This window comes from Lithobates pipiens, unplaced genomic scaffold (genome assembly GCF_037356315.1).
Source record: "Lithobates pipiens isolate NorthernLeopardFrog02 unplaced genomic scaffold, aLitPip1_a1.2 Scaffold_1, whole genome shotgun sequence".
Classification (NCBI taxonomy): Eukaryota; Metazoa; Chordata; class Amphibia; order Anura; family Ranidae; genus Lithobates; species Lithobates pipiens.
Window position 1 is genome coordinate 45592063 of NW_027507685.1, and position 27740 is coordinate 45619802.

The window sequence follows — 27740 nt, forward strand, 5'->3', positions numbered from 1 at the left end:
GAGCACCCCATATGTTTTACCTGCACAATCTTTAAAAAGATGGAAAATGTTTAATAGGTACAGTGAGATTATTGTTCAGGACAGAGATGGCAGGATCGACCACAAATATTATAAATATATTATCTTTTTAGAAGTGACCCAATCGTCATAGATTGTACATTCTATCTGTTCATGAACAGAGAATGTTCTGCAGGATTTTGCACAGGGGCATAGCCAGAGGGGAGTCAGTCTGTACAATGTCAAAGCTTTTGAACGTTAGCAACTATGTTGTGTAAAGCTCCCTCTTTAATAAAGTGTCAGTCTGGGGCGGAAAAATTCCACAGCTTCCTCAAATATCCCCCTTTCCCTTCTGTGTCTGCATCCTCTAGGACTGGCATATCGGGATCCAACTCAGGTTGAGAAAGACCAAAAATTTTTGAGTTCTGGACAAAGATCACTGTATTAACACCGTAATCTGTCCGAGGAAACGTGACAGATGCAGAGATCTCGGATTTAAACAAATAGGCCACTTGTTGCTTGTCTAAAAAAAGATTTAGAATCACATGTGGAGACCGGTGTTAGACGGCCAAAGGGACAGATCAGCACTCCGAGGTTGAGTGTTGAGGGCCTTCGGCAGAGCAAATGTGTGCCTGCGATTTTGCATTAACTCCGTTTCATCTCGTCTATGCCATAGCTACAAGTGAGGGTATTCTGCTGTGGTGTACTCATGGAATAGGCTGCAGAGTACAGAGTCTGCAATTAATATGTGGTAACCTGGATTTAGAACGTCCTGTAACAAATCCTATTGAGAAAGAGAAGGATGAAGCACCAGAGTACCTTAAAGTGGTGTTCCACAGAAAAAAAAAAAAAAAATTACAATTCCTAAATAAAAAAAAATAAAAAAAAAGCATTTGGATTTTTTTTTAACTTGCCTCTAAATGCCTGTTGCTAGGGGGGTCCCTCGTAGTCTGCCTCCTTTAGTGCCTGGGCTGGTGACATCACATTCCCTCTACACAGGAAGGGCTCAGCTCTGCCCCCTCCCTTCTGTCAGTCATCAGGGACATGCGACAGGTCCCAGATGACTGCGCAGTGGGTGCCCAGCTGTGAAGCCACGGCCGGATGCCCATAGTTGCAATGCCGGCGCCGCCTAGCGGATGGGGGGGGGGGGAGCGGGGCTTTGATTCCCCTGCATTGCTGGACCCTGGAACAGGTAAGTGTCCGATTATTAAAAGTCAGCAGCTGCAGTATTTGTAGCTGCTGACTTTTCATTTTTTATTATTTTATGGAACCGCCTCTTTAATAAAGGCTTCAGGCAGAAGTGGAGGTAAAGTGTGTGACCAGTGGTGATGCAACACCTGGTCATCCATCTGAGAATAAGCTCCGAGTGGTTTTAAGGCCAAGTTTGTAAAGTTTACAATGCGACACAGGTGAATACATTTCAAACATAGCCCTGATGTTTACAGTAATTGTCAGAGATGCAGGGTGACTACCTTACCTGGACGCTGGACTGTATAGAAAGTCCATACCCAGTCTTCATAGGCTGGTTTTCATAGCAGTGGACCACAACCCTGGACCTGTATAGCACCCTGCATCTAATGTAACAGTGCACCATGTGCCAAGGTGAGTGCCCATGCCATCCAGTGGCTTAAGCATCATTACAGAGTGTCACCCCTGCAAGGAATCTGGGTAAAGCCCCAAGGTGTTACCACAAGTGTGCTGATCTGGATACACTCCTTTTTAAAGCGGAGGTTCACACAAAAATGGAACCTCAGCTTTTCGGAAACCTCCCCCCCTCCAGTGTCACATTTGGCACCTTTCAGGGGGGAGGTGGAGATACCTGTACAATGCACCCACTCCCGGGCACAGACTCCCACGGGCGTCTACGCCTCTTCCCCCTCCCCCCGTCTGCTGGGAAACACACGGGTCCCAGAGACAGCAAGGAACATCCGGATTATACGCATATGTAGTAGGAAACAGGAAGTGATACCGCAAGGCTTCATTTCCCGATTCTCTTACCAAAGATGGCGGCGGCAGCACCCGAGAGCCGAGTGACAGATCACTGACATCACGGGCGCCCTGGACAGGTAAGTGTCCATATTTTAGAAGTCAGCAGCTGCAGTATTTGTAGCTGCTGACTTTTAAAAAAAATAAATACATTTCAGCGGACCTCCACTTTAAGAAGAAAACAATGAGTTTGAAGATAAAATAATAAAGAAGAATAATAAACTAGTTAAATGTTAAGTTACAGCTAAAACCAAACACAGAAGAATTACCCCATGGACATAACTGTGTTTGTATGGGTTCCTTGTATTGATTCTACTGCTTTCAGCAGAAATCGTTACCTGTCCTTAACCCACCCCCTCAATCTTCTGGAGTGACAGAAGTTAATACAACTAGTGGGCTGTCCGGACTGGTACCTTGCAGGAACATAGTCAGTTGGACATGCAGATGGGTCAGTCCAGTCAACAGGTAGAAACATGGTCACTAAACAGGGAAAGCAGAACACCGATTCTAGCTTCTATGGACTGGCGGCACTGTGGCTAGAGTGGTGGTGATTGGAGAACTGTGATTGACTGTACTATCAGGGGTTGGTCACACGTGAGGTTAGAGGATGGTAGAACCTCACAGTTGAGCTGTCGTTTTGCCACCCCATCCTCTTTAGAGTGTATATATATATATATATATATATATACACACACACACACACACTGTATCTCACAAAAGTGAGTGCACCCCTCACATTTTTGTAAATATTTTATATCTTTTCATGTCACAACACTGAAGAAATTACACTTTGCTACAATGTAAAGTAGTGAGTGTACAGCTTGTATAACAGTGCAATATTTGCTGCCCCCTAAAAATAACTCAACACACAGCCATTAATGTGAAATTGGACCCAATTAGCCATTTCACCTCCCAGTGTCATGTGACTCGGTGTTACAAGGTCTCTGGTGTTAATTGGGAGCAGGTGTGTTGAATTTAGAGTTATCGCTCTGTCATACTGGTCTAGTACGGCCAGAAATTTGCATCTGAACAGGATTTAAAATCGAACCGCTTAACAGCTGTTTGGGAAATTTGCAATGAAAATGGAGGGGACATTCGCACCAGACATGTGTGAACCTAGCCTAAAGCTTTGCCTGTGCCCAATCACCCAAAGGTACCCACCCATAACCATTAATGTATGAATACTCTGCATGTGTGCAGGCGGTCCCCCTAGTTACAAACATAAAACTTACAAACGACTCCTACTTACAAACGGAGGGAGACAACAGGAAGTGAGAGGAAATCTACCCCTAGGAAAGAAAATTCTCTCCTGTAACAGTTATTATGGGAAAAAGGTGTCTCCACTGATGCTTTAATCACCAATCCTTGTTTCCACAACAACCCAACAATCTTGTTTGGAACCTGGGGACTGCCTGTACTATACTGTATGATTAAGATAACCCTATTGATCTTGTAAGAAATTCAGAGCTGCCCTGTGCACAGGCTTCCTCTTATATTAAAGTGCCTCTTAAGCCCTTCTAGTTCTTATCCTGGACTACAGAATGATTAACCGTTATGTTGTAACGATCTGGTTGGGAGTGGAATAGTTTAGAAAAAGATACTTGGATAGACTGACAAGTCACCACAAGGTCCACAAGAAAAGCTTTGTGTCATCAGCCTACAACAGAAATAAGGCGCTAAGTATTTCTGGCAAACCAACAGGTTATCTCCTGTACTTGCAGGGGAAAACATGCATGTATGACAGATTTTAAAAATGTAGTCATTTTTAAGCTTTATTCACACCAGGAGGTGCATCAAGTGCACGCTTTTTTGTGTGTTCCGGCCCATCATGTTTTAGGGAAACCCATTAGTTTCAAAGTTACTTAAAAAGGTACCACTGTGATTGTTAAAAAAAATTGTGCCACACAAAACACACGGTACTGTGATGCCATGCATTTTGGCGGGTGCAAACGAGCGCGCACTAGCTATGTTAGATGGGGATGTTGTATGAAAAAGAGCAGGACATTTTTGTGCAGTGTGGGAAGACTAGCAATATTCTATGCGTTCCCACACTGCCCCTGGTGTGAATGAGCCCTGACTGACATATATTCTGAATACATGCCCAAACTAAATCATTTGTCAGGGGGGGAAAAAAAAAATCTTGCATGTGGGCATAGTAAAACAAAAAACAACAACATTGCTGCAACTTTGGTCTCCCATCAGCTTTAAGCCTGAGAACTGAGCGATTTCATGACTGCTGATCGCTCAACTTTTGGCCTTCACTGAGCAGATAACCAAGTTTCCTGCTCTCTGCTCTGCCCCTCCCATGCTAACTGGAGTGCTGGGCTGTGGAGAGGGCGGGAGTGCCTGGCTCGGGCTTTAAGTGGTGTACTGAGAGAAGCTGACCCAGTTGCTTGTCAGGCATCTGGGTGGATCCCGACATTGTCTGGATGTTTCCGGAGCCTGGATCGGCTCTGAGATATCCACTGTCAGCGAATTCTGGGTCACAGGAGATCAAAAGTGCACTCCTGTGATCCATAACAGAAGTATGGCCCAAAAAAGCTTTGGGTAATAGGAAACATAAAAAAGACATTTTGAACAGAAATACTGTTATGATACACACATCAATAATGACAGTGCTTCTTTAGATATGATGATATATCTTAAAGCAGTTCAGCCTCTGGTCTGGTGTGTAATAACAGTCAGCTACAGAAACGTCTAGGGATTGTTTCACTGACAGTGGGCAATAATATGCACACAAAACTAATCCAGGACACACAGCTCTTTTATAGGCACATGTCCAAGGGGCAGTTGGACAGCCACATGACCTTCTGGAGACCGTCTGCACGAACAAAAAGGGAAAAAGTTTTGTTTTTCTATTGTTTTGTACTTAAAGCTTTACTTTGTCTTTTTATAGCACTGGATAGGCAAGATAGATAATTTTTGCTGGTAATAGCTTTTTACAATTTTAAAAGAAATGAAACAAAAGAAAAAGTCAGTCAAGTATAAACTCCTGACATGGAGACCTGCATTTACCCTGCAATGCAACATAATACTTCTTCTCTTAAAAACTGCTGGCATCTCTCGCACTTGTATAATAGCTTGGCAAGCTAATGCTGAATTAAGCAATGCTGGAACACACACAATCCACAGTAAACTTCTACTTGCACCCAGAAGATGAACTTACCAGCGTTGGAGAGTTCTGATCAGGCCAGAAGGACTCAGGAATTGGCCAGTGACCAAGGGGAACGCCGGTTTTTGGATTAGGTCGCACGTAGATAAGTTTATGACAGCTATGCCAGGCTTGTGGGGCAAAAGAATTAACTGGCCTCAGAGAATCTGTCGGTCCATCTACAAAAATGAAAAAGAAAAAAAAAAAAAAGAAAAAATGAAAAAAAAAAAGGAGTAAAAAAATAGTAAAAAATAATTTTGGCCAATCTTATTAAATAAAGGTGGCAACAATTTTTTATGTCTTTGAGTTGAATATGGCAACAAGTTCTAAAGTCAGGTTTAGGCACCTATAACTTGCTCTTTTGCATCCAAGTATGGTGCATTTCTGGAAGTCTTTAATCAGTAATAAACCTCAAAACAAATATATTGCGGTTTACCAATGCTTAAAACGCGGTGGATGCTTTTGTTTTGTTTTTTTCTTTCTTTGGTCTTTGTTAAATTTTAACTGCTGCCCTATAGTACGTTTACTGCTACAGGATGGCAGCTGTGCGTAGGATCACACATATATATATATATACGTGATCCTGCACTTTCGCCTGCAGCACGTGTGCTGGCAACGGGCCACTTCTGCTGTGATAATTCACAGCAGAAGCTGACCTGTGCATGCCTATCTAAGCAAGGCATATCGGTTATGACCGGGGGGGGGGGGAATTGATCGAGCCTGCGTATCTGCAAAGCAGGGACTAGAATCTATCTCTTCCCCTAGGGAAAGAAGCACACTGTGGTCACAAAAACACATGCTAGGCACACCCTTTGATAGCCCTAGATATTTAACCCCTTCCCAGCTAGTCATTAGTACAGTTACAGTGCATATTTTTAGCACTGATCCCTGTATTAGTGTCACTGGTTCCCGCAGTGTGTCAATTGTCTTCCGTAATGCAGGCACTCCGCACTTAATGACCATGTTCCGTTCCAGCAACCAGGTTGTTAAACTAATTGGTCATTAAATGAAGAGCCCCAAAGTAATCAATATTTTAAGCATTCTTAACTACTGTACGCTGATACATAGGTGTAAACACAAAACTCCAACTCAATAATATTGTTTTAATTTGCATAAGTAAAGAACACAAAAATATAAACAAAAATTCTGTACTGTACATCGCTCGGGTCGGGAGAGTTGGTCGTAAGTCCAAGCGGTCGTTAAAGAGGTAAGTCATTAAACGAGGAGTCTTTGTTTTGTATTCCTGCTAGAAGTCACTGCTTGCCAACATTACTAGTATAAATGACACTATCACGTTTGCATAAACCAATCAATTTACACTTATTGGGAATTCTTTTTTTTTTTTTTTTATAAAAACGTGTGTAGCAGAATAAATTTTGGCTTAGATTTATGAAGAAATTCGATTTTTTTACATTTTTTTTTTATTGGATTTGTTTTATAGCAGAAAGTAAAAAATATTGATTTTTTTTCCAAAGTTGTCTCTCTTTTTTTGTTTAGATCGCAAAAAAACAAAACAAAAAGAAAAAACCGCAGTGGTAATCAAATACCACCAAAAGACATTCTATTTGTGGGAAAATTAATTTTATTAGGGTACAATGTCACACAATCACGCACTTGTCAGTAAGTTATGCAGTGGCGCCCGGCAAAAAATAGCCAGGTAATGAAGGGGGGTATATTTTCTGGAGGTCAAGTGGTTAAATTGGTAATTTAGCCAGTAACACGTCCTGTCTTGAGGTGTCTCCACTCTGAATGGAGCAGCAACAGATACACATTTTGACAACAGCATTGTCACTCTGGGGAGAGGGTAAAGTTAGATTACCTGGGTAGATTTATGCCGCGTACACACGGTCGAACTGTTTGACGTACTTAGTCCGTTGAAACACATTTCAGCGGACAATCCGCTCGTGTGTGGGCTTCAGCTGACTTTTTCAGCGTGCAGTCCGGAGTACTAAGAATTTCAGTTTTTCCAAAAATCTGTCCGTCGTACTTTGGTTTCAGCGGACAATACGGTCGTCAGTATGCTAGTTCGACGGACTAAGAATGGCGCATGCCCAGAAAGGATTTACACGGCGGAAGGGTGCTTTGCTGTGTCTTGGACTTCCTATTTCTAGTCCCGTCGTACGTGCTGTACATGTCATCGCGCAAGCTTTCGACGGACTGTTTGTGTATCCGTGTGTGGTCAAGTCCGTTCAGTGGAAACTACGACGGATTGTCCGTCGGATTGTATGGCGGACTAAGTACGCCATACAATCCGCTCGTGTGTAGGCGGCATTAGATGGACTTGACCAACAAAATAAAAAGTGTAACTAAACCCTCCTATGCTTTACAGCCAAGGAAGCTGCCATCTTGGCCTCAGTTTCATCTGCTGTTGTCATGGTGCTGACATTGACAGTTAACCATCATTCAAGTCATATCTTTTGGGAAAAATTGTTTGGTGTAGTTCCACTTTAAAGTTAAATTCCCTCTAACACAGTTTTTTCCCTTTTGGGATAACATTTTTACAAAAATTAATAAAAAATTGACCAATGTAAGTACCCCTGTCAGTGTCATTTGGTTGTCTTCAAACCTCTATTTGCCACTTTTGCTAGAAAGTTTTGTCTGTTGAAGGAAGTTGAAAAAAAAAAAAAACAGACTTACTGACTGGATAAACAAAATAAAGGGGAAAAAAAGAAATCAAATGCAGCTACCACATCTAGGAATTGGTAACCTGCAATATAATACATGTTTTTGGGTTCAACACTGGTTAACCCCCTCAAGATGACTGGACGCTTTTGGACCTTCGTGACTAGAGGGGTTTTGGTCACAAGATTTTAACTGAAACCTGTCCCTCTTGAATGTCAACAAAGTGTTCAGTCAGTTTATAAGTGTCTCTTCCTCTCTCCACCTGCTGACAAATATTTTTGCAGCAATGATTTATCAGGCAATCACAATCGAATAAAATCTGGACACAGCATGTATACAGGGCACATACTGTAATTGTGCATTTTTGTACCCACTCATCGGTGCATGCTCATGCGTTTCCGCAGATACATACATGTTACAAACAACCAGCATACACTTAGATGCAGAAATGAAAAATAAATCAGGCTGCAGAATCCTACTGTTAATTCAAAGGTTATAAGAAAAAACACTAGCAGGGGCTATCTATACAGGGACAAATAGCCTGCTTTTTTAAAAAAAATAAATTAAGTGCTGTATATATGATACACAACCTGTGTACATCCACTCTCTCAAGTCATTTTTGATGAGGTTTCTGAGGCAGGTGCCATGTTGCCTAACCTTATGAAGGAAAAACACAAGTACAAAATGTTGGACACTATTTCAATACCAAAAAATGTAAGTAAGTGTGAAACCTAAGTAATAAAAAATAACTGATTGCTATTATTTAGTCATTGTTGCTTTTACACAACTTGTTTAATGTAACTTTACGCTTTTTGACTGACCATGCCTTTTGGTTTGTAGCCCTCTGTATATGTTCATTGCATGCAAAGCATTATACAAAAAAATAATGAACACTATTATGATGTTGTACCAATTGCAAAGGTAATCATTCTACACATACAAGGCAAAGCCAAATGTCAGTTACACGCTGAGGAAAGCCGAAATAAAACATGATTACTTTTGGGGCCCAAGTGACCGAACCTTATTTTCCAGTCATTACATGGGCCTGCCTCATTTCTTTTTTGTACCGAAATATTGAGAGTCTGCTGGGTAACCCCAAGCTATGTTGATTGTACCTATTCTAAAACAAATCCTAAAAATAGGAGTGCACTTTTTTCCCCTACACCAGAAAAATATCTAAGGCACTGCTGCCTCTAACCGCTTGTCTCAGATGGATTTGTGGCAGAAATTGGGTGAGATCACTGCTTTTTCTGACTGTTCCTTGATGTAAAGGAATCTGTACCTGAAGATTGGCTGTGCCTATATCTTCCTGCTTCTGTTTAATCCATTTTGTGGATTTGTGATTTCTGCACCTCTTTTGTTGCTTCTCAACCATTCCCCCACCAGTTCCTAGATCAACAGTTATCAGAGTGGGCAAGCTTTACAAAGCCCTGCTCCCCTGACAACATGGATACCACTACAGAGAGAAACAGTGCAAAAGAGGAATAGTAAAATCGAATAAATGCATAGGTGATATGTACCTTCCACATTTGGAACAGGGTCAGGGCCAGTCTTCTCAAAGTTTATTACAACTCCACTCTGAACCTTCTGAGCAAGAGATTCCAAACATTGGTTCAACATCCTCTGTGTCCTGACACAGTATGAACGACCTGGAAAATACAATTTGGTAAAAAGGAACGCTCTTCTACATTCACCCTGTATGATCTAATGCACCTTTTAAAGAGCGAGGGCCACATAAGTGATTTGGCAAACGATCGCAGGCCAGAATGAGATTAAATAGCTCAGAACTTCGAATTTGTTTTGAATAGCATAAAGACGACTTTCCTCCTGCAGCCGCTGAATGACTGCAGGACGGAGGGGAGGAGAAGCCTGCTTTCAGCAGTTGCAAGAGGAAAATCTTTATGCTATTCAAAACCAAATTCGAAATTTGGAGCCATTTAATGTCCATAGCATGTATGTGACCCGAGGCAGCTCCCGTGAACGGTGATGTCACAATTGAAGTGTTGTGTAATCCAACATGTTTTGCCCAATCAGATTGGGCTTTTCAGGGGTAGGTAGGGCCAGTGTAACAGGGCTTTTTATAAATTCTGTGGTCCGACAGTGCCAACATTTACCACGGGGTGTCACCTCACCACGGTTCCCACATACTTGCGCACACAGAAACCTGCACTGCACGTGCGGCCAATTCAAAACAGATAGCCAGAGCAAACTGCCACAGCTTCAGGGGAATAGATAGAAAAGACTTAAAGGGGCAAGAAGCAAACTGTGGTGAGGCGTCACCCGGGCGAAACATGTCAGATTCCCTATTACTACGATTGTAATGTAACCATGCACAGCAGCTGCCTCGGGTCACATACATGCTATGGACAGCCATACAGCTCAAGTTTTCAAAGTCTGTACTTGGCTCCTCTCGCAGCAAGAGGACAAGACGATCCTGTTAGACATTCAGCACCCCACATTGCCACCAGATGAGCTGCAGGGGTACTGCAGTGTCCCTGTGTTCTCCTGCTTATGCCAAGAAGAGGAGATGAAATGACCATATCGGTGTGGGCGAGCTGTGGCTAGAATGTTCTTATATAAACCAAACGGATGTCCCCACTGCCATTTGTTGGTAATTAAGATGCAATTGATAACTGTCAGTTAGCTTTAATATTACAGCAGCAGGTTATAAACTTTTGTTTCCATTTACAAAGCACTGGATTTACCTGAAGCCTACATGACTTTTTTCCATTACAGCTTCCAGTATTTTTTTTAGTTGCAATTTTGTCTATACAATATTACATATTCATATTTGAGTGTAATCACTGATCACTTTTTTGCTTGCAGCTTGTTTATACAGTAGTTGGTGTGTGTAATTATATGTCCATTCAGACATGGAGCTGCAGTTCGGCCGGCTCCTCTCTCCTGATTGATTTACAGCAGCAGAGCCAATGGCGCCATTGCTGCGTCTCAGCCAATCAGGAGGGAGAGCCCAAGGCGGCCAAGGTCCTTGTGGACATCGCTGGACAGAGATGGGGCTCCGTTAAATATTAGAGGGGCTGCTGCACACAAGTTTTTTTTATTTTAAATGCATAAAGATAAAAAAAACTTATGACTTTACAACCAGACAGGAAAGAAGGGGTGACAGCCCTTTTGTGAATACTCTGTTGCACTGCCAGTTTGTCTCCTACTGCAAAAGCTCAGAAAGTGCTGTGATGGTGTGGGTAAATGGGATCAAGCAGACAGGTATCTCGGATATCTATGGATGCTTAGGTGCAGGCTAGCACAAATACCCCGGTTGGGTTTTGGTAAAATAAACAGGTTTGAACGGACTCCTTGGAGCCTGTCCTCCAGAGGTATTTGAATGACCACTCCGAGACACGAGATGGTTTAGGGCTTTCTGCAAATCTGACTGTCCTTGGGGCAATTTTTGGTAGATTTCAGAAAGAAAACAATGAGGGGTGAAGTTTTGAACTCTATTTTGAAACCACTGATTGAACCCAAAGGCTTGGGAATTGTAGAGAGGTAAACTGCAACAGACATCATAGGAGTGAGGGTGCCCCTTTATTAGAAAGAGGACTTTGAGGAAGACTTGGTGGGCTATGTGGGCCAAGTCCTATGCTGAAAAGGAAGGGCTGAAGGCTTAGAAGTTTAAGTATGGGTGGTGTGTTGGAGGTGCTATTTGTTTTGAGGTAGAATCAGGCACCGAGAGGGATTTTGGAACCTTCCACTGTGGAAGATGAATCTTTCCTCCTGCGACATCCCTGAAGAGCCTCACCAAAGAGATGTCCTTCCTTCAAAGACCACACGTGAGGCTTTTTTTTTTTTTTTTCCTTCAGACAGTTACAGTTGTCCAGGCTTTTGGCCACAAGATTTTAAATCTTTTCAGGAATGACTCAATCATCATAACTTACTCATTCTATTTGTTGATAAATGAGGAATGTCCTTTTAGACTTCGCAGATCCCTTAGTGCCCAAAGAGGCATAGCGAGAGAGCAGAATTAAGTGTGACAATGCCAAGGCTTTTGCACACTGTAGAAGTGATTATATCAACAATGGCAAGCATACTGTGTGAAGCTGTAGCATCCAGTGTATAAAAGCCAGGGGTTGAGAAATCTTCTGCAGCTTCCTTTAAAAATTGCCTCCAGGTCCTCTTCATTCCCATTAATGTCTGCATCTTCTAAAGGAGGCATTTCACTTTAGGACTGCAGTAGAGGTGGTGGAGGTTGAGAAGGGCCTGATGCTTTTGAGCCCTGGACAATGATGGCTGTATTAAAGCTCCTAGTTGTCCCATAAATTGTGGCACAGTTGCAGAAAAGTCTGTCTTAGTCGGGTAGGCCACTTGTTGCATTCTCGGGCATAGAGCTAGAATTGAATGCAGAGACCCGTGTTAAAATTGGACACCACCATTGCCATCAAAGGAAATATTCCCCTTTGGGGTAGTCCCAAAGTAAGGTGCAGAAATAGGAAAAGTGTGTCTGTCCAGGTGTTAACCATACTGTAGCAATGTTCTAATTTTAAAAGGGTGGGAGTAGGTCTCTGTGTACCTTATAAAAGGCTCTAGGCAGAAGGGGCAGTAAACTGTGCGACCTTTGGTGTGCAACACCTGGCAATCCACCTGAAACAAAGCTCTTAAAATGGTTGTAAACCTCTCAGATTGTGACTTTTACCTATAGTTAAGCCTAGAATAAGGCTTACCTATAGGTAGTGGAAATATCTCCTAAACGTGCTCCATTTAGGAGATATCTGCTGTACACTGTGCTGATGCCGTGCCATTTCTTCACTCGCAAGTGCCGTGACTGTTCACACGTGCATGCGTGGGAGTGACGTCACGTGGCTCCAGCCACTCACAGAGCTGGAGTCCGTGGCCCCAGAAGGAAGAGGTGCGAAGATGGATGCGGCCAACAATGGGGACAGCGCGGTCTTTGTTTGGAGGCAAGTGCCACATAATGGTCTAGTATACAATGCATACTAGCCCACTATTCTTTTACTTTAAAATAAGTCGCTAGTGCCTGCTGGTTCCAGGCTTTACTTGTCACGGTGGGAATACTCCTGAAGCGGACTTCAGAGTCTGGTTTCTATAGGGATGGACCACAACCATGGACCTGTATACCAAGTACCAAGGTTGAGTGATCCAGTGGCCGAGTACCATGCAAGATCCAGTGGCCGAAGCAGCAATACAGGCCGCCCCCAAGATGTGGGGTTTGGGTACAACCTCCTAAGGTTATACCAAGGTTGCATCGATCTGGATGCACTATTTTTATTGTTGTACTAGAAGACATTGAAGAGTTGAAGAATATGAAATAATAAACTAGTTAAACTGATGTGATTTCTCCATAGGGGAAAAGAGGTCCATCCCCATAGGCCAATAGCAAAATAGTAGGGACTCATGGGTTGAATTATAGGGGGGTGCCTAGAGGGGGGGGAGCCTTCAGGACTTCCCTTTTAAGCCTGTTGTCACTATAGATGTTTTTTTTAAAAAGCATCATCTACCTGTAGGCCAAATTGGGTTCCCCTTATAATCCATGGGGCCCAGGGGTTCAAAACTTGTGTAAACTCAGTGTTTAAGCATACACAGGGTTAAGGACTTCCTCCACTAAGATCTATTCTGGGAGAAAGTCACGTGTGTGTTTAGTATCACTTTAAAGAGGTTGTAGACCTTCCTATGTAACTTGTATCTATATTTACCGAACACTGTGTCGACGATGTCATCGGCGCATGTGCTCTGAAGAACAACCGCCCGTGCTGTTTCTTTAGGAACGTGTGCCATCACTGGCATATCCCGCACACATGCGCGGGAGTGACGTCACATGTCTTTGGGCAGTCACACAGCCAGAGTCCGTGGCCCCAGAAGGAAGATGGGCGAAGATGTATGCGGCCTGCAGGGGGGACGACGTAGGCTTCGTTTGCGGGTAAGGGTCACAATGTGGTAGTATGCAATGCATACTACCACATTATGCCTTTACTTTACAGAGAATGGAAAAAAAAAAAAAAAGTTTACTTCCTCTTTAAGTATAGCTTTACACAAATGCTGCCCCTTCGATGATATATTTGAATGAAGATCTCTCTATCAATCCAAACTGAAGAGAACTTTCATAAATTACAAACAAAAAAACACAAAGGATGTGTGCTAAATAGGCAGAAAAGGAAGAATGGGCTTTAGAGACTCAAGTCTGAGGAGATTCTCTTCTGCCAGGATGCAATAATTTGCACTTTTCTTACAGGTGCAGATATCTTACCTCCTGTGACTTCACACATCTGTGTAATGGCGGACTCATCAGATGGAACACTGCCGAGCTGCTCTGGCTCCACAGACAAAGCTCCTGGAAGGCGAAGTGCAAGCGCAAATAGCCTCTGGTCCCATCGGAATGGCTCTTTAGTGAGTTCGCTTCCCGGCAATGGAGAGTTTAGGGGAAGATGGAGCTTTAAGAGAGAAAGAGGATACAAGAATAAAAAAAATAAAAAAAAAATAAAAAAAAACACAGGTAAAGAAACAATAAAAAATTTGTTCCAGCAGGGCTGGCTCACTTGGCCAATGTGAAATTTAGACAGATGGATTATAGAATGAAATGCACTGAGCTCCGTTTACAGCTGAACTCCATCTTTTCATAGTTTGTTTGGGCCAGCTTGGCCCAAACCATGTCCCTCACTAACCTGTGAGGCTAAATGTGTAGAAACAGAACGAAGCTCTGGATAGCCGCACTCCGGATTGTGTAAAAATTAGATGCCTTTATTTCTTCAAAATGCAAGTGCAAAACTCCATTGAACAAAACGTCACAGCAAAAAGGGAACAAAAAAGGATTTTTGAATAAAATTGCTAACGCGTTTCACGCTACAAACAGCGCTTACTCATAGCTATTATTATGAGCTATGAGTAAGCGCTGTTTGTAGCGTGAAACGCGTTAGAAATTTTATTCAAAAATCCTTTTTTTGTTCCCTTTTTGCTGTGACGTTTTGTTCAATGGAGTTTTGCACTTGCATTTTGAAGAAATAAAGGCATCTAATTTTTACACAATCCGGAGTTCGGCTATCCAGAGTTTCGTTCTGTTTCTACACATTTGGCTTATGCAATCAGCCTGCACCTGGAACCCCCATTCATTTGGAGAGCTAGCAGCCTGTCAGTGGTTTTGACTTGGAGCGGTGAAATCTGTTTGTTTTGTCGACTTTCTGGATCTTTTTGCATAACCTGTGAGGCTGCTGGATGTGCAGTATAAGCTGTATTGTAGCTGCTGTTACATACCACACTGTGTTCCAGGTTCGAGCCGAGACCTTCCTGTCTTATGTCCGGAACACGGAGTCTATCACAGAGGTGCTCAGTCATTTAGAGTAAGTGATATATTCTAGCAATACAAAGCTTCCTCTAAGGCCCCTTTCACACTGGGGCGGTGCTATTTTTAGCGGCGGTATGAGGCCGCTAGCAGGCGGTTTTAGCCCCCGCTAGTGGCCAGAAAAGGGTTAACACTGCCCGCAAAGCACTGCTGCAGCGGCGCTTTGCCAGCGGTATAGCCGCGCTGCCCTATTGATTTCAATGGGTAGGAGCGGTGAATACACCGCTCCTTCACTGCTCCAAAGATGCGGCTAGCAGGACTTTTTTCACCATCCTGCTAGCGCAGCTCTCCAGTGTGAAAGCCCTCCGGCTTTCACACTGGAGTGAAAGGGGCCAGATTTTTTCAGGCGCTATTTTTAGCCCTGTAGCGCCTGAAAAACGCCCCAGTGTGAAAGGGGCCTAAGTGGTTGAGTCTGAGGTTGTGAAATCAGCCCACCTCTCTGACTCAGCCAATTAGAGGAAAATTTGTATTCATTGATAGAATATATCGGTTTCTCTGAATGGCTGAGCACCACTGATGGACTCTATTGTGCTCTGGGTAAGAGACTGGCAGGCCCAGCTCAAACCGGTAACAGTGCGGTATGCTGTATGTAGCTGCAACTACATACAGTTTATATTGCACATCCAGAGACTTTGCATGTTAGTGAGAGACATAATTCGTTTGGGGCAGAACTATGTAAAGTGTATGAAAAGATGAAGTTCAGATTTAAAATTAAACTAGTCAGTGCAAAGAACTCACCTCTTCCTGAACTCCTGAAGGTATTGTAAGTTTGTTGCCATCTGTGATGGTGATTAAAATGGAAGGCTCCAAAAAGAATGGATTTCTTCCCTTAAAAAAAAAAAAAAAAAAAAAAAATCAGATTATGAACATGAACCAATAATTTAGAACTATTTCTGCAGGCAGATATAACCAGCTACACACTTGTGTCATTTTATATACCAACAAGGAATAATTAAATAGCTACAGTCAGGCAACCACTATCTTTTAACCACTTCAGCCCCGGAAGAATTAACCCCCTTCCTGACCAGAGTGAGAGACTTTTTGCTATAATAAATATCCCCCAAAAATATATAAAAAAAACAATTTTTTTCCCTCAGTTTAGGCTGATATGTATTCTACTTTTTTTTTTAAACCAAAATCGCAATAAGCGTATATTGATTGGTTTGCGCAAGTTATAGTGTCTACAAAATAGGGGATAGATTTATAGCATTTTTTTTTTTTTTTTTACTAGTAATGGCGGAAATCTGCGATTTTTATCTTGACTGTGACATTGCAGGAGGTAAATGTATTTTTTGCATGTGTGCACTGTAATATTGTGTTCTGTTGTATGGTCTTATGGCTGCACCATCTTTAATGCATCTTTTAGGGTGTGCCCCCCCAAATATCTTGTTAGTCTATTGTATGGATTCTGATAAAATCCTTTTGGGCAGGAGCACCCCACTCTCTCATCAGTGCCTCCCATTAGTGTCCATCTGTGTCATAGGTGGAGACCTTTCATTCTCCCATATAATGGAGTGTATGGCTCCCATGGTTCAGAGAAGCGGATCTCCCATTCTATGGCTAGTGTAGGACCCACTAACCATGGGATACTTTGTCGCAGTAAGTGGGCTTAAGCCACATATAGCAATATGGTGTGACCAAATCCCCATGTTTTTTGAAAATGGCTAGGTGTTTTAAATAGCATTGCAGGAGGTAAATGTCTTTTTGCATGTGTGCACTGTAATATTTTGTTCTATTGTATGGTCTTATGGCTGCACCATCTTTAATGCATCTTTTAGCGTGTGCCCCCCAAATATCTTGTTTGCAACATTATGGCGGACACATCGGACAATTTTTCCGATCAATGCTATAAAATTGCATTGATTGCTGTAAAATTTTCACTGGCAGTGAATGGGTTAACACTAGGGGGCGCTCGAGGGGTTAACTAGGTTCCCTGGGAGGTGATTCTAACTGAAGAGGGAGGGGACTGACTGGAGGAAGTGACAGATCGTGGTTCCTAGCTAATAGGAACACACAATCTGTCACTCCTGTCATAACAGAACAGGGATGGGTGTAAACTTATGCCTGTTCTGTCTCTCCTTGTTACGATCGCTCGTGGCCGGCAATCATCGCGACCGTTGGCCACAAGCACCAGCACCCCCGCTGTGCAGTTGGCCTGCTATCCCGACCTTGCGAGCCGACGTATAGCTACGATGGCTCACCCAGTGGAGCCAACCTGCCACAGTATAACTGTGGCGGTTGATCGGAAAGTGGTTAAGGAACCCTTCCAGTCTGTAGGATACGTTTAATATTGAAAAACCAAAATGTGTTGCACTACCTCAAAAATATTATTTTAAAATAAAGCCAATTAAAAGCGGAACCCTAATGAGATCATACAATTGTGTGTTATTTTAAGAAAGACAGTTATAATCATGTTTGATGGTTTCAGTATTTAATATAAAAGTGCAATCATAAGCATATACCAGATACCAAAAAAAAGACAGCTATGACCCAAGCAGCCAGTGTTACTGGGAGCTATAATTAGTAACACAGCAGGGGGGATTTACTAAAACTGGAGCACTCAATCTGGTGCAGCTGTGCATGGTAGCCAATCAACCTTCCAACTTAATCTTGTTCAATTAAGCTTTGATAATAAAACCTGGAAGCCGAATGGTTTCTATGCAGAGCTGCACCAGATTCTGAACACCCGGTTTTAGTAAATCATCCTTCAAGTGGCTCCATTCACCACTACCAGACATCTTGGTTTAAAGCTGGGGTAGGCAACCTTTTGAGCACAGTGTGCAGAAAATGCATTCAAAGAAATTGAGCGTGCCGATTTTATAACAAAATAAAAATGTTAACTTTCTATCACAAAAAGGATTTTTTTAAATAAAGTAAAGGCTGTAAACTACTTGAGTAATAGTGACTAATTAACATCCTGCACTCTCATGGGTTAGATCAGCCCCAATTCCTGTACCTCCACAGTCCTAAGATCAGCCCCAATTCATGCACCTTCACACCTCAGATCACTGTACCCCCCCTGCAAATCTGTCCCCCCTCTGTACTACCCTGCACATCTGTCCCCCCCCCCCCCCCCCTGTATTACCCTGCACATCTGTCCCACCACTAACCCTCTGCCCATCTGCCCCACCACTGTACCACCCTGCTCTATTGTCCCACCACTGTAACCCCCCTGCTCATCTGCCCCAACAATGTATCTCCCTACACATCTGCACCACAACGCTCTTCTGTCTCACCGCTGAACCACCTTCTCACCTGTCCTAGCACTGAACCCATCTGCCCAACCACGGTTTCCCTTGCTCTTCTGTCCCACCACTGTACCCCCCCCTACTCATCTGTCCCACTAATGCACCTCTCTAACATCTGCCACAACAGTGAACCCCCCCCCCTGCTTATCTTTCAGAAAAAAACTGAAGACCTATGGCAGAGAGGGGGGTGTATACCACGTAGGACTGCCCAAAGGCATAGCCAAGTCTTTTTTTTTCTGCCTAGTGTCATACTCCTGTAGGGGTGTATAACCCTATGGTTCTGAATAATGGAGCGCTGTGTCTGTCAATGAACAAAACAGAAAAAGGTTTTGGTTATAAATACACCTTCAATTTTGGGAAAATAATTAATTTTAATTTATTATAATAATGGGAAATAAGTTAAAGCCTTTGTAAGGATTATGCGGGAGATCCATTTTAAAATGGTTGTAAACTCCATTCACAAAATTTGACCCAAGCACAGCTATCTGTAGTATTTACTTATCTCTCTCCAAAGCTCCAAGTGCGGGTTCTCTCTGGTGCTCTGTTCCTCCGTTATCAGCATATATATATATATATATATATATATATATATATATATATATATATATATATATATATATATATATATATATATATATATATATATATATATATATAGAGTCCCTTTTGAAAAGTTTTTCAACACATGAGATAACAGTAGCTGAAAAAATGTGTTGGAGGAGGAGCTTAGAGGGAGATTAGCAGGGAGCTGGTCTATTCACAATTCAGCTCTGCATGTTCCTTCATTTGTCTGCCTATGTGGAGGGGGGTGCGTCCTCTAATCAGCCCTCAGTGTAAATCTAGTATCCCCACCCATCCACATGTGCTGCTGAAAGAGGAAGAGAGATTTGTAACACAATTTGCACTTTCCAAAGAGTGTATAAAAGGGGAAGACAATAGATATACAAGTAAAACTTATGTAGGGAGATTTGTTTCATATCTGTGTATCATCTGGGGCTATTCACTTCACTGGGTATATGCGAGGGTTTACAAGCACTTTAAGGCTATGCTGACTCCAGTGGCCTTTGTCTACCCTATGCTGCAATCACTCAAGATCACCACCCCACCAGAAGAAGAAATTTAATTCAACAGAACAGCATCCAACATTTTGACCTTCCCAACCCGGCACTGAAAAATTTGCTAAAAAAGGAGGGGGTTTTTTCCCCCTTTTTTTAATTTTTTTAATTACATACCTGTCCATAGTTATCAATTGCAGACACCAATCGATTCAAATTGAGTAAGTCAAACGAAGATCTTAGTGCCTGGCCAAGAGTAGTGAGTCCTGTAGCTTGAAGGTTCTTCAACTCATTCATAAAGGTTGCATGATTCTCCTTCCAACCAGCCTGTGGATGAATGGATGAGTTAGTAAAAATAAAAAATCATGCTTTTGCTTGAAGAAATTATTTAAGGCCACATGAAATAGGTGTGATGCCTCACATTTAGTAATGATACAGCTTTGTAAAGGTATTGTGATACGCTAAATATACAATTTTAATTTGTGACTTTATCTGACAAGGAGTCTCAATTTACAGGTAGCCCAGGAAGACAATTAAGAAATTAAGATAAAATGAACAAGCTATATGTAATCTGATCCTAGGGAATCTCTATACCAGTGGTCATCAACCCTGTCCTCAGGGCCCACTAACAGGCCAGGTTTCATGTATTACCTTGGGGAGATGCAGACTAGAATACTGAAATCACTGAGCAGCAAATGATATCACCTGTGATGTATCTCAGTTATCTTGCAAACCTGGCCTGTTAGTGGGCCCTGAGGACAGGGTTGATGACCACTACTCTATACAACCATCTATATGACTTATTTCTGCATAACTCCTGTATAAACATCTTTCTAGAGCTTCCCTTTTCTCCTCCACTTTAAAGCAGTAGTAAACATTGGCCGGTTAAAGAGACGAAGAAAAAAAAAAAAAAAAAAAAACACTTGTAAGGCAATTGCATAACGTATTAGTATGCATCGCTTGAAACAAAGCCTTCCAGAGGCGTGCTGTCACCACTGAGAGGACAGACCTCTTTCTCCGGTCTTTCTTCCAGGTTCGAGCACGTCGGCTATGTGATTTGCCAGAGCATGCGGGAGCCCTCGGTTCTGGTGCAAGTTTAAATCACCTTGCGCCCACGCTATAGCCGAATGAGAGCTACAGTGCGGCCTTAATTGCCGGGAGGCCGTCAAAAGATGTCCTCCCCTTTGCACTCTCCTCGTGGGCGCACATCAGGGAAAATTTGTGATGTCTGTGTCCCTTGGACATAGCCAATCACAGATCGGGGCAAATGGCCAATGACACCATCCATTTACCACGTGATTGCATGTCCACTGAGAGATGATCTCAAATGTAAATATACGAGATCATCTCTCATTGACAGTCCTCCCTCTTCACACAGAAACCACGTGTGAGGAGGGAGCGGATCTGTGCTGCAGTGTTAGTCATTTATTTTTATACACCATCATATTCAGTGCAAAAACCAGTGCCCAAACAGCGCCAATGTCACAGTGCCCATCAGGGTTAGTGCCTGTGCCCATCAGTGCCACAGTGCCACCAGTGCAGGCTTATCAGCACACACATGTGCAGGCTCATTGCCAACATCATCTAAAAATCCTTTTCCGCCAAGGAGGCATACCAAATTCGTAGTGCAGCTGACGAGAGCAACTGCTTCTACTTTGGATTCCTCTTCAAATTCAGATTCTGATGTAAATAACGAGCCAGTCCAAGCAGTGGAACACTGACAGACTCAGAGGAGGAAGATATTCTGCTCGCCAAACTAAAGCGTTCTGGTGAGGAGGCAGTGGCATCCACCAGCACCAAAGTACCTCGGCAAGAAAGGCCAAGTACTAATGTACCGTATATACTCGAGTATAGGCCGACCCGAATATAAGCCGAGGCCCCCAATTTACCCCCAAAAAAACTGGCAAACTTATTGACTCGTGTATAAGCCGAGGGTGAGACATGCCTGTCCATCCCTGTGTGTGTGTCCGTCCATCCCTGTGTGTCCGTCCATCCCTGTGTGTCCGTCCATCCCTGTGTGTCCGTCCATCCATCCCTGTGTGTGTGTGTGTCCATCCATCCATCCATCCATCCCTGTGTGTGTGTGTCTCCATCCATCCATCCATCCCTGTGTGTGTGTGTCTCCATCCATCCATCCCTGTGTGTGTGTGTCTCCATCCATCCATCCATCCATCCCTGTGTGTGTCTCCATCCATGTGTGTGTGTGTGTGTGTGTGTGTGTGTGTGTGTGTGTGTGTGTGTGTGTGTGTGTGTGTGTGTGTGTGTGTGTGTGTGTGTGTGTGTCCAGCCTACCTTTGTCCCGAGCCTCCGTCCCGTGCCTTGCCTCCTTGCCTCCGTCCCGTGCCTTGCCTCCTTGCATCCGTCCCGTGCCGTGCCTTGCCTCCTTGCATCCGTCCCGTGTCGTGCCTTGCCTTGCCCCCGTCCCGTCCCGTCCCGTGCCGTGCCGTGCCTTGCCTTGCCTCCGTCCCGTGCCCTCTTCGTCGGCGGCCATTGTAAAATTCAAAAGCTGCGCCGCCGCCTTCGCCTGTGATAGGCGGAACACTGAATTTCCCAGCAGCCTGTGTTCCGCCTATCACAGACGTCGTATCATCCTCGTCCGTAGTACGAGGATGATACGATGTCCGTGATAGGCGGAACACAGGCTGCTGGGAAATTCAGTGTTCCGCCTATCACAGGCGAAGGCGGAGCCGGAGGCGCGGCTTTTGAATAGAATGGCCGCTGTCTGTCTGCTCGACACGCTGATCGAGCGGGCAGACAGCGATGACTCGAGTATAAGCCGAGGGGGGCACTTTCAGCCTCAAAAAAGAGGCTGAAAATCTCGGCTTATACTCGAGTATATACGGTAACCTTCGGAAAGTTGTTTGGGACCTCATATACCCACTACTGGAGAAAGGCTATCACTTGTATGTAGATAACTTCTACACAAGTCTTCCCCTGTTCCCCAACCTTCACCAGAGGAAGACGCCAACATGTGGCACTGTGAGAAAGACCAGGAAGGGACCAGGATGGGCTTTCCTCAAAGGCTCGTCAATACGAAGCTAAGCGGGGAGACGGCAAGTCTGAGAAATTAGGAAATTCTGGCAGTTTAGTGGCGGGACAGAAGGGATGTCTACATGCCATCTTCAATCCCCAATAACACCTACATTGAAATCCCCAGAAGGAATGGCCCCCATCCAACATGTGTCCATAAATACTATTTGTTCACAGGGGTGGGGGAGTCAAATTCAATGACCAAATGCTCGAAACCCTACCTCGCCACAAGACGAACATTCCACTGGTATAAAAAAAAAAAAAAAAAAAAAAAGTATCAATTTATTTTTTTCATTTGGCCATATACAGCTCCTATATAAAATCTACAGCACCGTCACCTAAAGCCCCCAACCCTTCCTGCCCTATTATTCCTGAACGGTCCACCAGAAAACATTCGATCTAATGTTATTGGTAGACTCTCCGAACACCATTTCCCGATGAAATCCCTCCCAGACCAATTGGCCAAAGATGTTAGAAAAAACGTAAGGTGTGTACAAGTGGAAGAGTTGAAGAGACACCTCCTATTATTTTCCCCAGCGTCCTTCCTAACCAGGCCTCTGCATAAGTGACCGTTTCCACCTATATCATACTGCAGTAAATTATTAGTGATGTATGGTAAACGTAATCCTCACTTCCTGCCATTTACCTTCACACCACTGCATGCTCCGGAACTGACCCTGGACTGTTGTTCAACCATGCTTCTGCCTAGCGCTTCTGTACACACCTCTACCTGTTCTGGAACTGACCCTGAACTGTTTGAACATGTTTTTTGCCTGCCTCTTGGACTGATCTTGTACCCTGCTACAGGAGTAGTGAGATTCATAACACAGGGGTCTCACATGTGAGGGGCTCCAGAATTGTTTTTCTGGATGAAGAAAAAAAATTTGTTTTCTCATTCCCAGATTAGGGTCTGGAGATCAGAGGCTTTAAAAGAGATTTGGGTGGGAGAAGCCTCTATCCCTGTCCCTATTGTGTACTGTACAAGTGCCTACTGAACAGGCCTGCTGCCTGTAGGACTTTCTGCCATCATGCCTCTGCCTGCTACCTGTACTATGGACCATGTTCCTGCCTATTTCCAGGACCAATATTTTGGCACTGCTGACAATATCTCTGCCTGCACTGACCCTGGGCTGCATATGGACAGCATCCCTGCCTGCTGCTTATACTGATTATGGACAGTATTCCTGCCTGTTGCCTGGACAATTGCTTTTGCTGACCAAATCCCTGCCTGCTGCCTGGATCAGTGCTATCCCTTTGTGGAAAACTGTTCTACTAAAACCACAGGTGATCTTTTGTTTACCCTTTGCTCAGCAGAATGTGTTTTGGGGTGTAGTTGCAAGTATTCATATGCCATGTGTGAGAAATAACCTATTACAATTACAATTTCGTGGAAGAGGAGAAAAAAAAAAAAAAATTTTTGCAAAGAATTGTGGGGAGAAAATGACAAACTTCGAAAAAAAAAATAAAAAAAACCTCACCACGTCTCTTACTAAATACCTTGGAATGTCTACTTTCCAAAAGGGGTCATTTGTACTTTCCTGGCTTGTTAGGGTCTTAAAAAATGAGATAGGCCATCAGTACATCAGGTGTGATAAATTTTAAATTTTTAGCACCATAGCTTGTAGGCTCTCTAATGCCGGCCATACACGGTTCGAATTTCGAAAGAATTTTCTTTCGAAAATCGTATCTAAGAATTTTCGTATGAATTTCGCACCATTAGTGGGCTGCAGCAACAGCCGATTTTTGTGCGGAAATAAAATTTGAGGAATCGGACATGTTGGAAATTTTTTGAAAAACGAACGATTTTCTAATCAATGATGGGAGAATCGTGCGAAAAACGTAATAAGAAAAGAAAATGTACGGAGAGAAAAGAAGATTCCCAGCCAAGAAAATTCTTTTCTGTAGCAACATGAGGTGAAATTGAAGGCTTGGTCGGCCGAATTTCGAAAATCAATGGTGGCATCATCGGATCACAAAAAAAACGAATTTTCTGATTTTTAAAAGAAAATTTGTTCGAAATTCGACCGTGTATGGCCTGCATAACGTTCACAAAGACCAAAAAATATCCACCAAAGATATGTAGCAGTGTGGCCAAAATGTATAAAGAAAAATGAGAGCCCTTTCACACAGACAGCGCGGGGTCATCGATGGTAAATCACCACTAGTTTTAGAGGCACTAAATGCTGCCTATTGATACACCGCTCCTAAAGTGCCTCAAAAGATGTTGTTTGCAGGATTTTTTTTTTTTTACGTCCTGCCAGCGCAGCGTCCCAGTGTGAAAACACTCTGGCTTTTACACCGAGATTGCAGATGAGGCATTTCTCAGGTGCTTTACAGGCACTATTGTTAGTGCTAAACCACCTGAAAAACGCTTCCAGTGTGAAAGGGGTCTTACTAGTTTGCTTAACGAGAAACAAAGAAAAATGCATTTTTTTTTCAATTTTTTTGATCTTTTTTCATTTATAGCACAAAAAATAAACAGTAGTGATTAAATAACGCCAAAAGAAAGCTCAATTTGTATGAAAAAAAAAGGACAATTAATTTGGGTACAGTGTTGCATGACTGAGTAATTGCCAAAGTGTGAGAGCACTGAAGGTCAAAAACTGGTCTGGGCAGGAGGGAGGGGGGGTTTAAGTGCCCAGTGGGTAGGGCCTTCAGAGTTTCCGTAGCAGAGGGCGTGTCCGCTGGCCCGTCGCGACATGACAGGCAAAACAAGAGGCTTTGCAGAGTACACAGGACATGGGAGGCTGTATTCCCGATCTAGCCTGAAGTGAGGGGGCGGGGCCAGGAGCTCCACTGACATACTGACTCCGCCCCATCTAGCCTGTATGCTCAGAAAAGAATGGCTGTATCGGAGTGGGAAGCTCCACAGACGCGCCCACTCCGATCACTGCTGCAACTACAGCCATTCTGTTCCGAGTGGAGCTCTCGGCCCCGAACCTCTCTCTGCTACTTAGCGCGCGAATACAGCCTCCTGTGTCCTCTGTGTAGTGCACGCTGTAAATCTGTCATCGGGGCCCCAATTCACAGGTAATCTCGTGCAGTATGTCCAATTAATGTATTAATGTGCCGCTTTACTTGCTCAATGACTTTTCCTTAGCAATTTTGTTTGTTGATGTACTTTAATATAAAAAATCGCCCAGCCCTACCAGTGGGTTAAGTGATATTTGTTTTACCTACAGGTAAGCCTTATTGAAGTTGTGACCCTGGGGGAGACAGGCGCTACAGGCGGACACAGAGGTCCCGGGAAGTCGGCAGTTCGTTGGACCTTGTTTATCCTGGAGACGTATGATCCAGCCATTCATATCAGGAGTCCTAGTGAACCGTGAAATCCAGAGACAATGCGGTGACTAACGGGGACCTGTCAACAACGCATAACTCCTGATTGATACCACCTAGGATTTCAAGCGCATTTGACCCACTGTCATATGACAGATGTGTCCAATTCCTCCGGTAAGAGTATTTAATTCTCTTTAATTTACTCCAGACAAGTCGTTGTCCCAGGTTGAATTGAATTGTATGGTCGCTTGATTCCATCGCTGGGAAGACCAACCTTGACACTTTTCACTACCTAACATATGTGGACTGTTTGCTGGGATTTATATTTCAGTTGCTGATACCCATCAAGATGTGTGCATTTCTTTATTGCATCCACATATTTAGTGAATTATTAATTTCATCTATTTTTGTTTAATATTTTTTATTTTTGTACATTTTGTTACGTGTGTGTTTTTTAGTATTGGTTTCATTATCACCCCTTTAATATACAGCTTTAGAGTTTTTCAGTAATCGATTCACTAGCGCTACACCAATTTTCTCTAAACTTTGTTTTTTTGGGCGTTAGCTGCTGACCCTCAGTTTTTGGCCTCAGCGCAGTGTTTTCCCTCAATTTTTTTCAAGCCTTATTAAAGGGCTTACCTGCAAGTGAAATTCACCAAGCGGGCTTTACTACAGCTTTGTTTGCTAAAGGCAAGACTAGAAGGGTATGGGCCCAGTAACAGAGATAGAGAGAGCTGTGAAACATCCATCATTAGCAAAAAAAACTGATGTCCAAGGCAAAGAAACAACTAGGCCTCATGCCCACGGAAGTTTTTACAGCCACTTTTAGGAGCGTTTTTCACAGCTTAAAAAAGTCTTATGCCCACCAAGGCGTTTAGGAGTTGTAAGTGGCATAGGCGTTTTTAAGCTCCAAAAAAAATAAAAATAAAAAAGCCAATGAGTGCAGCTATAAAAGCCAATGCATCCCATCTTTTATTTAGGGGAGCTGCAACATGTTTGTGGTACTACAGGATCTACAGGCTTTATTCACCCCTTTGCTGCAAAATACATGAACCTGTGAATCCGTGCATATCATAAAACACACTTTATTATGCATCAACGCACAATAAGCTGCATGTACTTTTTTATATGAAGCAGTTAATGGCTGAACAGCAGATGCTGATGAAAAAAAAAAAAAAAAAAGGGTTGTAAGGAAATTCTGCATTGTAGCAATTGTTTAAAATTACGTTTTAATGCAGTTTGATGCATTATTGTGTTCAATACTTGTTAAAAGAGCACACACGCACACACATACACACAAAATGGAAAACACAGCTTTTTTCACATATTGCAGAGGCATGAATCTGGCATATTGCCAATTATGTGACATATGAGAAGCTTTGCACCCTACTCTAACTGGGTCACAGATAAACTGTCATTTTTGAGGGCAGGAAAAAACATTTCATATCTTTTCTCCCAATGTGTGAAGTGAAAAGCCCATCTCACTGCCCAAATCACACTGATGTAGGGTCGCAGACTATTTTTTAGAAAAAGGTTCTTGGTGCAAATACTTTAATCAGTGTCTTCCGACACTTATTTGGTGCCAAGAACCTCGACACGGCATAGCGGTACCATAAAACCCAAGTGGTTGTGGCTGTAGAAGTTTCCCACTTCATAGAAGTCACTGAGGTGCAATACTTTCTAGGCTCCAGTATGTGCTCGTGTCGATGTGCTCGTGTCACCCGGACACGGCACATCTCAGATCGGCAGGAGGGCTCTGTGATTGACCCTCCTGATCACATGACGGCCGTGTCCAATCACGGCCGTCATGTGATGTAAACAGCCGGTTGCTAGGCAATCGGCTCTCCTCTCCTCACACGGAAGTCACCGCTGAGGAGAGGAGAGCAGAACGCTGCAGCCGGCTGATGATCAGTGAGTATGGGCTGCTTTTTACAGCTTTTTACTCACTGATCATCAGTGTAGTGTCAACACACAACACACCACACAGTACAAACACAGTCCCCACATATGTCCTCAAAACACACGTCCCCAAAACATACATGTCCCCAAATAATAAAAACACATGT

General features: G+C 43.2%; 1 protein-coding gene across 4 annotated transcripts in view; it reads right to left on the reverse strand.

Annotated features, from left to right (window-relative positions):
* The window catches only part of LOC143996294 (integrator complex subunit 6-like), a 136171-nt gene that overhangs the window by 57747 nt on the left and 50684 nt on the right, over positions 1-27740 (reverse strand). For 3 of the 4 annotated variants that reach the window (XR_013277542.1, XM_077491421.1, XM_077491309.1), the window contains exons 3-7: positions 19543-19692; positions 15801-15890; positions 13974-14157; positions 9277-9405; positions 5150-5313 (exon numbers count right to left, since the gene is read on the reverse strand). Coding sequence is in view for 2 of the 4 variants with exons in the window: in XM_077491421.1 (XP_077347547.1) it covers positions 5150-5313; positions 9277-9405; positions 13974-14157; positions 15801-15890; positions 19543-19692 (717 nt within the window). In the remaining 2 variants the exon portion in view is untranslated. The remainder of the gene's footprint in view (positions 1-5149; positions 5314-9276; positions 9406-13973; positions 14158-15800; positions 15891-19542; positions 19693-27740) is intronic. The other variant, XR_013277556.1, reaches the window with a different exon arrangement.